This window comes from Puma concolor, chromosome B4, assembly GCF_028749965.1.
Source record: "Puma concolor isolate L17-30 chromosome B4, mPumCon1.1.hap2, whole genome shotgun sequence".
Taxonomy (NCBI): domain Eukaryota; kingdom Metazoa; phylum Chordata; class Mammalia; order Carnivora; family Felidae; genus Puma; species Puma concolor.
This window is the reverse complement of record NC_141673.1, coordinates 66,993,700-67,005,589: the sequence shown is the minus strand read 5'-3', so window position 1 is coordinate 67,005,589 and position 11,890 is coordinate 66,993,700. Positions and strand designations below refer to the sequence as shown.

The following is an 11,890-nucleotide window of genomic DNA, read 5'->3' as shown; positions in this document are numbered from 1 at the left end:
CGACACTCACCCGGCCCGGCCCCCCGCCTCCATGTGGTTGGCCAGAGTCACGTCATTGGACCACACATCGAATTGCCATTTCCGCAGACCAAGGACGCCACAGTGCACACGCCCGCTGTGGATGCCCACGCGCATGTTCACGTTCACACCTGTCACCTCACGCACCAGCCTGGGAGGAGGCGGCTCCGGCTCAGCTTCTGGCACAGACATCCCCACCCCCAGCCCAGAACTAAGGCCCTTCACTCCCCTCAGAGCCAAGCAGGCAGGGACAGACCCAGATGCCAGACATGAGAACACAGCTTTGGCTGGACATGGGCAAAAGGCTGCGTGGGTCTCAAGGACAAATGTTTGAGAACTGTGTTCACCAGCATCCTGTGGAATTGAGCTACAAAGGGAGGAGTCACTGCTCTCCCCTTAGGCTTGCTCAACTAGCATTCTCACCAGCCCAAATCCCCTCACCATGGCTCCCCTACCCTGCCTGGCTGGCTGGAGTCTAAAGTGCACAAGCTGAAGAAAGATCCATTCCCCTCCCAGGCGATGGATCTCCAAAACAGAGAAACAGCCAAAACTGAGAAAAAAATCCCAAGGACACATCAAAGGGTAAGAGCTGGTGGGGGCACCCTCAGTTCCAGGGAGCCTGGGAGGGACACTGCTTACGAGATGGCCTCGATCATGTCCACCCCCATCTCCACACAGCAGTGGGCATGGTCTGCTCGGGCTTCCGGCAGCCCCGACACACAGTAGTAACAGTCCCCTAAGATCTTGATCCTCAGGCAATGATTTTCCTAAAGGGGAGAGAGTTGGAGACAGTCACTCCCACTCTCTTGCCCACCCAGCACCCTCACTGAGTCACCATCTAGCCCACTCTCCCAGGCCGCTCCAATGAGGCTATGTTCTCACCACATGCAGCCCTGCCCCCCCCACCCCCAGCCCCAGCACCCTCACCGCAGCCAGTTTGTCAAACCGGGCAAAGAGCTCGTTCAGGGTCATGACCAGCTCCTGCGCAGTGCACTGGGATGCCAGGCTGGTGAAGCCTTCAATGTCTGCAAACAGGATGCTGTGGACAATGGGGAGAAGATGGAAGGGCCACGTGGCCCTCAAAGACTCCCAGGTCCCCTCATCCCTCCTGGGATCCTCCCACCCCCAACCCTACCTGACATTGTCATGCTTCTGTATGTAGATCTTGTGGAACATCATGTCTTCTTTCTTTGTGTTGATATCTTCTTTCATCTCCATGGCAACGTGCTGGGGCAACACTGATAGCAGCAGCCGTTCCTAGACCAGTAGTTTCAACAGGGCACCACTATCTTCTTAGCCTCATACTGTAATTCCTCCTGGTGCCTCCACAACCCCAGAGGCCTCCCAGAACCCCCTGGAGACCTGAGCTTCCCTTCTGGACCTCCCCTATTACAGTCTACAGCAGATATACCTCCCAGCCCTCTCTGATCACCCCCACGCAACCCCCCACTCATGCTCCCATTTACGCCCTCCCACCTTCAGACAGGACAGGAACCCCAGTGTCACAGGGCTTGTGCTGTGCACAATCAGGGGGAACCATTCAGACTTATTCCATGGAGTGGTACAAGGCAGCAGATCTAGCATACAGGTTATCTGGGGGTGAGGTGGGGGAAGGCCTTGGACAGGGAGAACAGCCCCACCTGCTGCCGATTCTCATGCTGCAGGTGCAGCCGGGCCTGGATGTAACCACGGGTCTCCTGAAAGGCCTGGCGCTGAGACACCTCAGCTGGATAGTGTGTGCAGATGCCAATGACGTTGGTGCAGAGGAACAGCAGCATGTTGGCACCAAGCTGCAAGAGGGTGGCAGAGGCAGAATGGTGACCACCCCCCACCTACGCACAGGTGCAACTTGCTATCCTCTCTGTGGATGCATTGCTTCGGGAAGGAAGTCCGGATCCTGTGCCCTGTCTGTCCCCAAGCTCTCCCCACCCCTGTAATACACTTCCTTCTTCTCCCACAGGACTCTGGACCCCTGCCTGGATCACTCCACAGCTAGAAATGAGAGCTTCTCACAACTCCTGGGAGCAGAAGCACCAACCAGGGCAAGGTGGGTCATGGGGCCGGGGCCCGGAACACTATGACTTCCTGCCCCACAATCAGCCCAAACAAAAGACAAATGCTGCTCCTTCTGCATGTGGTTCTCCTCACACGACAACACTCAGGAGACTCGAGCTCTATATCCTCCTGTGAATGCCCAGGACAAGTCATCTCATCTCTCTGGGCCTCTGTTTGCTCATCTAGAACCTGGAGCCGGACAATAAGAAGATTTCTAAGGTTTCTCCCTGCTCCGACGTAACTTGATAGAATAATAATTATTATTATAATCACTGGAACTAATTTGCTGGCTGTCTCCAATATGGCTGGCTTCTATAGCTGCCTCCTATACAGTAACTATGGATTTCCTACAACTCTATGAAGTGAAACTATCTCATTTTAAAGGTGAGGTACTCAAGCACAGAGAAACTAAGTAATTTGCCCAAGATCACACAGCTAATAGTGGCTGGTGTGGGATGTGAACCAAGGACAGTCAGACTCCAAAGCCTCTGTCCAAATCCTACTGCTGGTACATTCCAGATTTCCAAGATTCCTACTTACTCCACTCACCCGAGCTCTTGAGGTCCAGCCCCATAGCCCAGGCTTGGGAGTCATCAATTGGACTATCATGAAAAACTCTTCCTAACTAGGAAGTGTTGCCACCATGCCCAGCACCCCCAATACTTGGCACAGCCAGCCCCCATGCCCTAGGACCCTGATCTCAGGATGATCACCTCTCAATCAGCATCAGTAGCACTGACTGGAGAGCATGTCTAAGAAAAGCTGGCCTCAGTGTTTCTGGAAATTCAGGGGTTAACCTGGCACTTGTGGCTCCACCCGAGTTGGCTGGGGCAGGGCTCTGGTTTGGGGAGAAGGGAGGGAAAGAGCACCAACTGGAAGAAAGGAATTCTGGGCTCTGCCCAGAACCAGAACCAGTCTTGCAAACTTGGGAAGGTCAGTTCATCTCTGGGACCTCAGCTTCAATTTTCTTAGGTAAAATGGAGGGGGAGATTCAGCAAACCCCCAGCTATTTCTAGCTATGACCCTCTACGACTGGCCTCCCAGCTTTCCTTCCCGGTCCAGCTCACAAGGGCCCCCCTCCCAGCAGCAGGGGTGAAGAGGGGGGCACATTATCTCCCTCAGGAGTTTCTAAGAATAGCCCCCAGTCGGGGAGAAGGGAAGGGGGGGTAAACCAGGCAACTTCCCTTCCTGGCCCCAGGAGCCCAAGAGGAAAAAGTGAGTCATGGTGGAGGGAAGGGGAAGGGGGACGAGAGACTGAAATAGATCTGTACACAGACCCCTATCCCACTGTGAGAAAAAATGGATGCCAGGGCACTAGAGGAGATTCCAGGCTGCGCCAGGGTCACTGGGTGAAACTGCTCAATGTGTCTGAATGAGTGGGTCAGAGGAGAACGAAGCCTCCTTCCCATGAGCAGGGCTGGATCTGGAAAGGGGCTGCCCAAGGAGCCTAGAAAGGAGGCCACAGACCCACACCATCCAGACACCCATAGGCCAACTGAACACAGGGAATCCTTCTTAGTTCAGAGAAGGGGTATGGGCAACCCTGGCTCTAAGGACTGGCACAGGGGCAGGGGTGACTTTCTCCCCTCGCCCCAAGAACGTGCATGCTGAGACCTACTGGGTAAGGCTGCAGCTGGGTGCCCCTGGGGAGGCAGGAGGCTGGCAGAGTCCTGGCCTCCATGGGGCTGCACCTCCCCAGTCAAGCCTTGGGCCTGGCTCTCGGCACCATGCCAGCTGAAAGCAGGGAAGAGACACCCACCTACCCCTGGCCAGCCAGAGAGCTGGCTTCCTCCAAGCTCTTCCTTCCCCAGGAGGGTAGTCCAACTCCAAAGCCCAGCACAATAGCTACCTGGTGAGAAGTGGGGGGCCCGCAAGGACAGAAAGACCCTGGCCCTTTAAGAGGTCTGGCTGCCTTGTGGGTGCGTGCTCCACAAACAAATGGGCTATAAAGTTACTTTTAAAAAGGTACGTTCTGTTCCGGAGCACAAGCTGGGCAGAGAAGGGCATCATGCCAGAGCACCCAGCTTCTCACCCTGGGAGCCCCAGGCAACTTCCTCTTTGTGGGTGGGGCTAGGGTGGGCTATAGGCCACAAACCCTAGACAAGGCAGAGGCCAATTCCCTCAAAACTTGAGCAAGACAGACACCCTCAATATCAGGGTACCAGCACAGGGATCATGAGGTGTGTTGGTTAGGGGCCGTGTCTAGAGCAGCCCCTGAAGATCAGCTGGGCAAGATGTCCCGGTCTCTGCTCCCTGGTCAAGCGGATGACCTGAGATGGCCAACTCCACATGCTCCTGTCTCTCTGAAAGGGACTTCTGAGAGGGCCCTTCCCTGAGTACCATCCCCTACAGCACTCCCACACCTCCCTGCCCCCAGGTGAGAACCCTGCCCTGTCGGGTTCTACTCCACTCTGGAAGAGGGTGGAGACCTAACAGCAACATCATGAGGTAGATACTATTTTTATCCCACGTTTACAGACTGGGAAGAAGGCTGGGAGAGAAGTAAGGTTAGCTGTCTAAGAGCTCACAGAAAAGAACGCAGCCCATTGGACAACCAGGTCTTCCCGGAGCCAAGCCTTGATTTCTCACTCAAATACCATGCTGTCAAGCCCCACCCCACGCACCACTCAGAACCCAGATGCAATAGCTGGCATGGGCAGAGAACCTCAAGGCAGGGCTGCCAGACCCCTGGTGCTGTGGGAGGAGGGTAGGAGGAGATCAGACCCTGATGCCCCTCTTCCAACCCCACTCAAACCACTCCCAGCCCAGAAGAAAATGAATCCTACTTATCACCTTCTGCGTCCTTTTAGAGACTGCCTTGGTTCAGGAGAGAAGCAACTCCTCTCTTGCTAACTCCACCCAAACCCCGCTTGCTCCCTCCAGGTCACCACCTGAAGCTGCTTTTCAGGAATGGCACCAAGGCCTGCGTCTCATGTATCGACTTGGGGCCAGAGATGTCGCCAACACTGCCCTTTCAACCCCGCTCCTGCCCTGGGGCTAAACATCACATTCCCACTTCCAGCGTAAATCAGGTCTATGGGCTACACGATTTCAGGTGCCTCAGGCCAAAGAGCTGTAAACCGTGGCCCTTGGTGAGAGTACAAGCTGGGTCCTGGGGCCCTCCCTCTCCTCAGCAGTGCCCTCTGCTCCAGATCCCAGATGGAGCCGACCCCTGAAACCTCGCCTCCCATCATCTGCCCTTCCTCTTGGACACAACCAGACATCCCTACACCCAGTCCCCACCCACCCTCGATTACCAGACCCCTTCTCATTCCCGGCCTGGTGCCCCCAAGCACTACCCTGTGCCTGCTTCCTGACTACGCACCTGCTTCCAGAGGAAGGCATCACCATGGTTGAGCTGCCAGGCCAAGATCAGATGCAGGGTGGAGAGGCCCAGGCCACTGAAGACAGCCGCCCGCATGCGGATGGGTAGGAGCGTGTAGGTGATGTAGACAAAAAACACGGGGCACCAGAGGCCCACAGAGGGGCTGCGGGGGTTGGCTGCCAGGGCACCCCCAACCTGTACGGCTGCCAGGATGCCCAGCACCACATAGCTCACCACCCACATGGAGTCCTGGCGGAAGCTGTGCCGGTTACACACCACCATGAGTGCTATGAAGAGGGCGGCGGCACAGGCCAGTAGGGCCACATAGGCAGGCTGAGGGCGGGCAGGTGCAGCATGAAAGGCTAGCAGCACGGCTGTCAGCAGCACCAGCACGGCCATCAGCAGCGTCAGGCTGCTCTGGTTCATCTGAAAGAAGTACCGCTGGTACAGGCGCTCCAGCTTGGCTGAGCGGAACTGCTTGGACTGGAACACCTGGGCCAGACGGCGCCAGCAAGACCGCCTACCCCGGGCTGCCACGTCGGGTGCCACCTCGGCTGCCCCGACCGCCGCCATCGCCTCAGTGTCCTCAAAACCGAGGGCCACCGCCCGCAGCCCCGGCTCCTTGCCTGGGCCACCTCTCCGCATGAAAGTCTCATCCTGCCAGGGGCACCGAGAAGGAGCTGCAGGGGTGGGGCTGGGGGGCTGTGCATCCCGGAGGCAGCTCATATAGCGCGGTGTGCAGAAGCCGCTGGTCCGAGTCCCACGGCGTGGACGCTTCTGCCCATTGCGTTCACCCCAGGCTGTTTTCCGTTCATCCACCTTGGGGACCAGGAGGCCACTAAACCAGGACATGCTGCTGAGAGAAGGGAACGAGTTGGTATTAACACCACCGTCACGGCCTACCGCCACCCGTAGCTACAAAAACCAAGTACTTCCACAGCCAAGCTAAACGCTTCTGACACACCACTCACATAAAAGTATGGAGGAGGACTACGGGATCCCCATTCAGCAGGTGAGGAAACCGAGACAGAAGCAGGCGGGTAACTCGCCCTACATCAAGCAGCCACGGATGTGTGGGAACCAAGATTCTAACCCAGATCTGCCGGACTCCAAAGCAGTACACTTCAACATTCACCTCTTCCTTAAAAAGCACTGATTTCTTGGTGGTTACAAGCTCGAGTGCCTGTGTCAATAAGCAAAGGAGGTCTGGGAGGAACTGAAAAGTCCACTCCCGAGCACCGGGGCAGGCACCACACCAGCACATAGCCGGCACGGGCATCCCAGTGGAGCCTGATCTTCTGATTTTCAACAGAAGCTGAAAAAAATGTACATTTTAACATGACATCTCCTGAGTTTTAAATGCTGGCAAGTAACTCACATTTTTCAACACTGCAAGCCAAATAAATCACGTCTATGGAATGAATTCAGCCTGTGAGCTGCCAATCGGTGACCTCTATACAAAAGGGAATCTCTTTCTACATTGTTCCTCATCGTACTCACACCATGCACACTTCACCAAGCCAAATTCAACTTCTCCCTCGGGTCACAGCTTAGATGGAACTTCCTCAGGGAAGATGTCCCAGCTCCCCCACCCACACTAAATTTGGCCCCCTGTTTACCCTCTGTACATTTCCTCCATAGTACTTATCACAATTAAATTGCCCCTTGTTCATGTGTCCCCACCCCTCTCACTATAAACTTTTGTGAGGGTAGGGATTGTCCTGTTTTGCTTAGCACCTTAGCCCCAGCACCGAGTACTGAGCCTGGCTCATGGTAAGGACTCGAGAAATGTATGTTGAAAAGACAGAGAGAAAGCTCAAGGGCACTGGCATAGAGCAGCTACTGTGTAATAATAATAAAGAGTGATAATCCTATGATTCTTCATCTTTCTCACCGCACTCCAGTTCTATTAGCCTCCTTGCTGGTCCCCAACACACCATGCACGGGGCGGCCTGGGACTGCGGTGCCCGCTGCCTGGACTAAGAGCTCCTCCAGGTCACAGCTCAAGTGTTCCCTTATCAGTGAGTCTTTCCCTGACCGTTCTATTAAAATAGCAACCCCCTTTCCTGGAGCTCCCTATCTTTCTTCCCAGCTTCATGCTTTATTTTTCTCCACAGCTCTTATCAGCAACTGCCATTCTATATATTTTCCTTATTTGTTCATTGTCTCTCCTCACTGGAATGTCAGCCTCATGAAGGCAGGGATTTGGGCCCATTTCGCTCCCTGCTGTATCTGCAAACACCTAATAGGGTCTAAATAAGTGTTCCTAGAGTGGATGGGTAGATAATATTTTCTCTGTGCTTTAAACTCTTCGAGGTCCCTTTCACATACCCAATTCCATCTGATCTTCACCAAAGCCCTGCGAAACTGCTCCTGTGGCCACCTTGCACACAGATTTGACAGGGGGAAGGAAGGAAGGAAGGAAGGAAGGAAGGAAGGAAGGAAGGAAGGAAGGAAGGAAGGAAGGAAGGAAGGAAGGAAGAAAGAAAGAAAACAAGGTCCATAGCAGTTCTACACAGCTGGCCCAAGTTACAGAGATCCTAGGTCACCAAATCAGCCCCAGATCTCAGGTCTCCTGGAGGGTAGTGCCTTCAACTGGGGTGGGGAGGACTCTATGACAATACCCTCAATGTGTCTCCTAGCTGAGAGCAGCTCAAGAGAAAGTGTGGATGAGAGCATTCTCGTCCCCAGATGCCTGTGTCTCTAACAGGGCCACACTCCTCCATGCCCACAGGGCACCCTGGGGCTCTTTGTATTTAAACCTTCAGAGCTAGCAGCCTTGACATTTGTCCTGGGGGGGGGGGGGGGGTAATGCCCACAGGATCAGCAGCTCAAGGCAGACAAGTGGCACTTCGAGCAGACACCCAGAGGCCCACTAAACAGAAGGCAGACTGGGGACCTCTCTGCATGCTAGAGACCCACATCCCTGGATCACTCTCAGCCAACTTCTCTCAGCATCCCTTCTCCCGTATCCCACAGAGCACCGTGCCCTCCTAACATCACCAACAGCACCCTCTGGAGGGACAGATCAGAAATCCAAGACTTTGGGTCAGGTTGGCATTTGGAAAAAGTCACCAAAGGAAGCCTGGCTCTTCAAAATACTTCATTAGAAGCACAATTTTTGGAGCAAGACCAGGCTTCAAACCTTAGGGTAATTATATGCTGGCTGCACAGCCTTGAACAAGTTACTATCTCCCTGTATCAGTTTCTTCATCTGTAAAATGGGAAAAGTAATAGTCATGAAAAAAATCCAACAGTATCTTTCACATAACACACACCCGATAAATGAGTTCTTCTCCCCCACCCTATACCACTTTGAACCCAAAACTCTGCCAGCGTCCAAGAAATGGAAAGACAGAAGAGCCACAAGCAAGAACACACATCTCCCCAGCCAGTCAGACACCTGGTTCTATCAGTCCCCACGTCCTTGGCTGTCAGTCCCCAGAGCTGCTGGAGACAAAGCCCAGAGTGAGCAGGTTTCCCACCACCCCTACCATGACATTTTGCTTTAGCCTCCTCCTACTTGCCAGTCCCCTGCCCTGTATTAACCATGCCTCCCCCCACTTGAAATGGCCCAGACCTCTGTTCCCAAGGGACCTGTTTCTGGCCATGTTCCCAGCCTCCTGGAAGCACATCCTAGCATCTGGCTCATACCCACAGAGGAAGGGGCAGACACTGTCCAGGAGAATGCATGACCATCCCCAGAACACTCTGACTCCCCAAGAGGTTAGCTTCCGAGTTATGTAACTGTCCAACTAACTGCAACCACCCCACCTGGGACTCCACCCCAAGCACCACTGCCCACCTTGGAGAACTCACCAGGCTCCTAGCACTCCTGGCACCCCAGACTAGGCCGGTATGACAAGGAACAAGGGAGGGCACTGCTCAAAGCCACAAAACTTCCCTACATGGTCCCCCAACCTTCGTTGTCCAGAAATAATCCGTCACTCTGAACCACAGACCACCTCCCTCTTCCCCTGCCTCCAACCTTTTCCGCCCCTGGGTCCTGGTCCCTTGCTCTCTCTCACAGATGTGCTGCTTCAGACACCAGCTCCCACAGCCAGAGCCACATCCATTCAGCTTGGCAGTTGGAGGCCCAGTGCCTCCCAGACCTCAAGTCCCTCCCAACACTGATCCTCCGGCTTGAGACCCAGAGTCTGAAGCAGGCCAAGGCCCAGCCCCAAGGATAGCTCTGCCCACTGCTTTGCCCAAACCCTCTTCCTGGCCACCTCTGTCTGTCCCTGCCCCTGCCCTCCTTGGCAGAAGGAGGCTCCAGGGGATTTAAAGTGACTTCAGAAAGTTCATGGTAGAAGGCGCTGCCCAGGCAGGGCCCTTCAGTGCCAGCACCGCCCACCATGCTGGGAAGTGGGCCTCAATTCCAGGCCTTTCCAGATGTAGAGGAGCCTCCCCCAAGGCCTGTATCTGGAGGTCCAGGATTGCCTTGGCCTGGCTTCCGCCGCCTTCAGTCTCCCTGAAGACCGCAGAAGGCTCCCACTTCCACACCCAAGCACACAACCCCCACTAGGATTTTCCACCCACAGGGGTGTTCTAGTAAGGGGAGGGTATGGGGAAAGAGTCCCCATCTCGGGATTCCACCTCTAGGTTTTCGGTCAGGCCACGTTCAGAATAAAGTCTGCTCCCCACCCTGGCCCCCTGCAGCGGGCAGTGACACCACCCTTTTCATCGCCAAGCTCTGGGGTTAAGGGAGTTGGGGGGAACTCCTGCAGGCAGAGGGCATTCCCTCCTGCCGCCCAGACTGCCCTCCTCCCTTAAACACAATCACAGTCTACCCCAAACTCGGAGGCTCACCCCACAGCCCCTCTGCGAAAACCTCACCCAGTCCCTTCCCCAATACATGCCTTTCCCCGGGTCCCAGCAAGCCTGGCACTCGCTTCGGGTGGAGGAAGGGGGTGAGGGTGGGAGCCTTGAGCCCCCCATCTCCTCCCCGATTTCTCAGTCCAGCCCCAATGGCCTCGGGCTCGCCTCCAAACACTATCGAGCCTCCCCATCGCGCGCTTCTGTGCCCCCAACAAAAAACCCTCACTCTCGGGAGCCGCGCGGAGTCTTCACGCCCCCCCCCCCCAGACCCGAGCGCCCAGCGCCGCCGCTCCCCTCCACCGCTCCTCCGCGCGGGCTCACCTGCCTGCCGGGCTCCGCGCCTCCCCCGGGCCCCCGCCCCGCCACCGCCGCGGGCTCCGGCCGGGCGGCCGGCCGTCCCGCGGTCCTGCTCCGTGCCCGCGCGTCCCGGCCGTCCCTCCCGCTGTCCGCAGTCCGCCCGGCCCGCGCCCCCTCCTAGCTGGCCAGCGCAGCCGCCCTCTACCCCGGATCCAGAAGTCCCCTCCCCGCCGGCTCCCGGACTCCCCGCCTTAAAGGCACAAGCTCCTATTGTCTGGGCGCCCCCTCCCCCTCCGCCTCCCGAGCCCCGCGCGGGGGCCCACTCCCCTTCCGAGGAGTCGGGTAGGGGTGGGGGAGCCCGAGCAGCGCCCCTCCCTCCGCGCGCCCCCTCCTCTCTCCGGCCGCTCCCTCCCCCAGTCCTGGGAAAACAAGTGGCTTCTGTTCTGGGATCAAGACCCTAGGGGAGGGGGCCGTCCCGCCCGCTGCCCCTTCCCTCCACCCCCTGGATGCCTCCTGCAGCGTTCTCCGCCCACCCTCACCCAGGGGTCCCCGGGAGCGCCAGCAAACCCACTCTTTCTCATTGATTACCCACCGCCCCCCCCCCCCCGCCCCGCCCCGCGCCAGGAGGGTCGGCTTCCTTCCGGCCGGGGTCCCTGGAGGCTGAACCTGCCCCCCGCGCCCACTCCTCAATCCTCCTCCCTCCCCCAGCCCCCACCCTGCCATTCCCGCCCAGCCGCCGCGGCCCCGCTCCCTCCCGCGGGAACTCAGTTTAATAATTAATCAAGATTTCATTCCACCGGGCGCCAGGTGTGTGCGGCCTGCTTCCCCACAAGCCACTTGTTTCCTTCTTCCCCAACCCTCTGGGGCACCGGCCCGACGCGAACCTGCTGCACCCAGAGCCCAAGAGGGAGACTGAAGGCAGGGGCGCTCTCCCCGCGGCCCACTGCCCCACTCTCTCGGCAGCCCCTCCCTCGCACCTGACAACGGGCAGAGGCCCTCCCCCGGGCACCATTTACCCAAAGGGTTGTGCTTCCCTGCAGCGGGTGGGGGCGAAGAGGGGTGCATTGCTAGGTGCACGTACTGAGAAATTATTTGGGATTTTTATTTATTTCCCACGTTTTCTCGCACAAAGCATCAACCGAAGTTACCTGGGTGATGGGAAAATCACGTGGAAGCTGCTTTAACCCTTTAAGGGTTTGAAACATGCTATAGCCAGAAAGGGGAAGAGAGTTAATTCCCAGAATGTGGGTGAGTCTGACTTTGGAACGAGTGCCATTCATTGCTCCAGAGCTGGGAAGAGGGCAGCTTGCCTGGCTTCCCTTGGAAGCCTGGCTAGTGGTTCCCTCAACCACACCCATGGCTCCTTCTCCCGTAGGC

At 56.7% G+C, this 11,890-nt stretch overlaps 1 protein-coding gene across 9 annotated transcripts in view; it reads right to left on the bottom strand.

The window, feature by feature from the left end:
* Positions 1 to 10,725, bottom strand: part of ADCY6 (adenylate cyclase 6) — a 41,161-nt gene extending 30,436 nt beyond the window's left edge. For 2 of the 9 annotated variants that reach the window (XM_086713525.1, XM_086713523.1), the window contains exons 1-7: positions 6,370 to 7,272; positions 5,399 to 6,254; positions 1,659 to 1,808; positions 1,154 to 1,275; positions 946 to 1,057; positions 658 to 785; positions 11 to 169 (exon numbers count right to left, since the gene is read on the bottom strand). In XM_086713525.1, coding sequence (XP_086569651.1) covers positions 11 to 169; positions 658 to 785; positions 946 to 1,057; positions 1,154 to 1,275; positions 1,659 to 1,808; positions 5,399 to 6,254; positions 6,370 to 6,677 — 1,835 coding nt within the window. In that variant the 5' untranslated portion in view covers positions 6,678 to 7,272. Of the gene's footprint in view, positions 1 to 10; positions 170 to 657; positions 786 to 945; positions 1,058 to 1,153; positions 1,276 to 1,658; positions 1,809 to 5,398; positions 6,255 to 6,369; positions 7,273 to 9,217; positions 9,366 to 9,386; positions 10,428 to 10,537 lie in introns of those variants that run through there. The other 7 variants (XM_086713527.1, XM_086713531.1, XM_086713529.1 and 4 more) reach the window with 7 other exon arrangements.
* Positions 10,726 to 11,890: the final 1,165 nt, after the last annotated feature.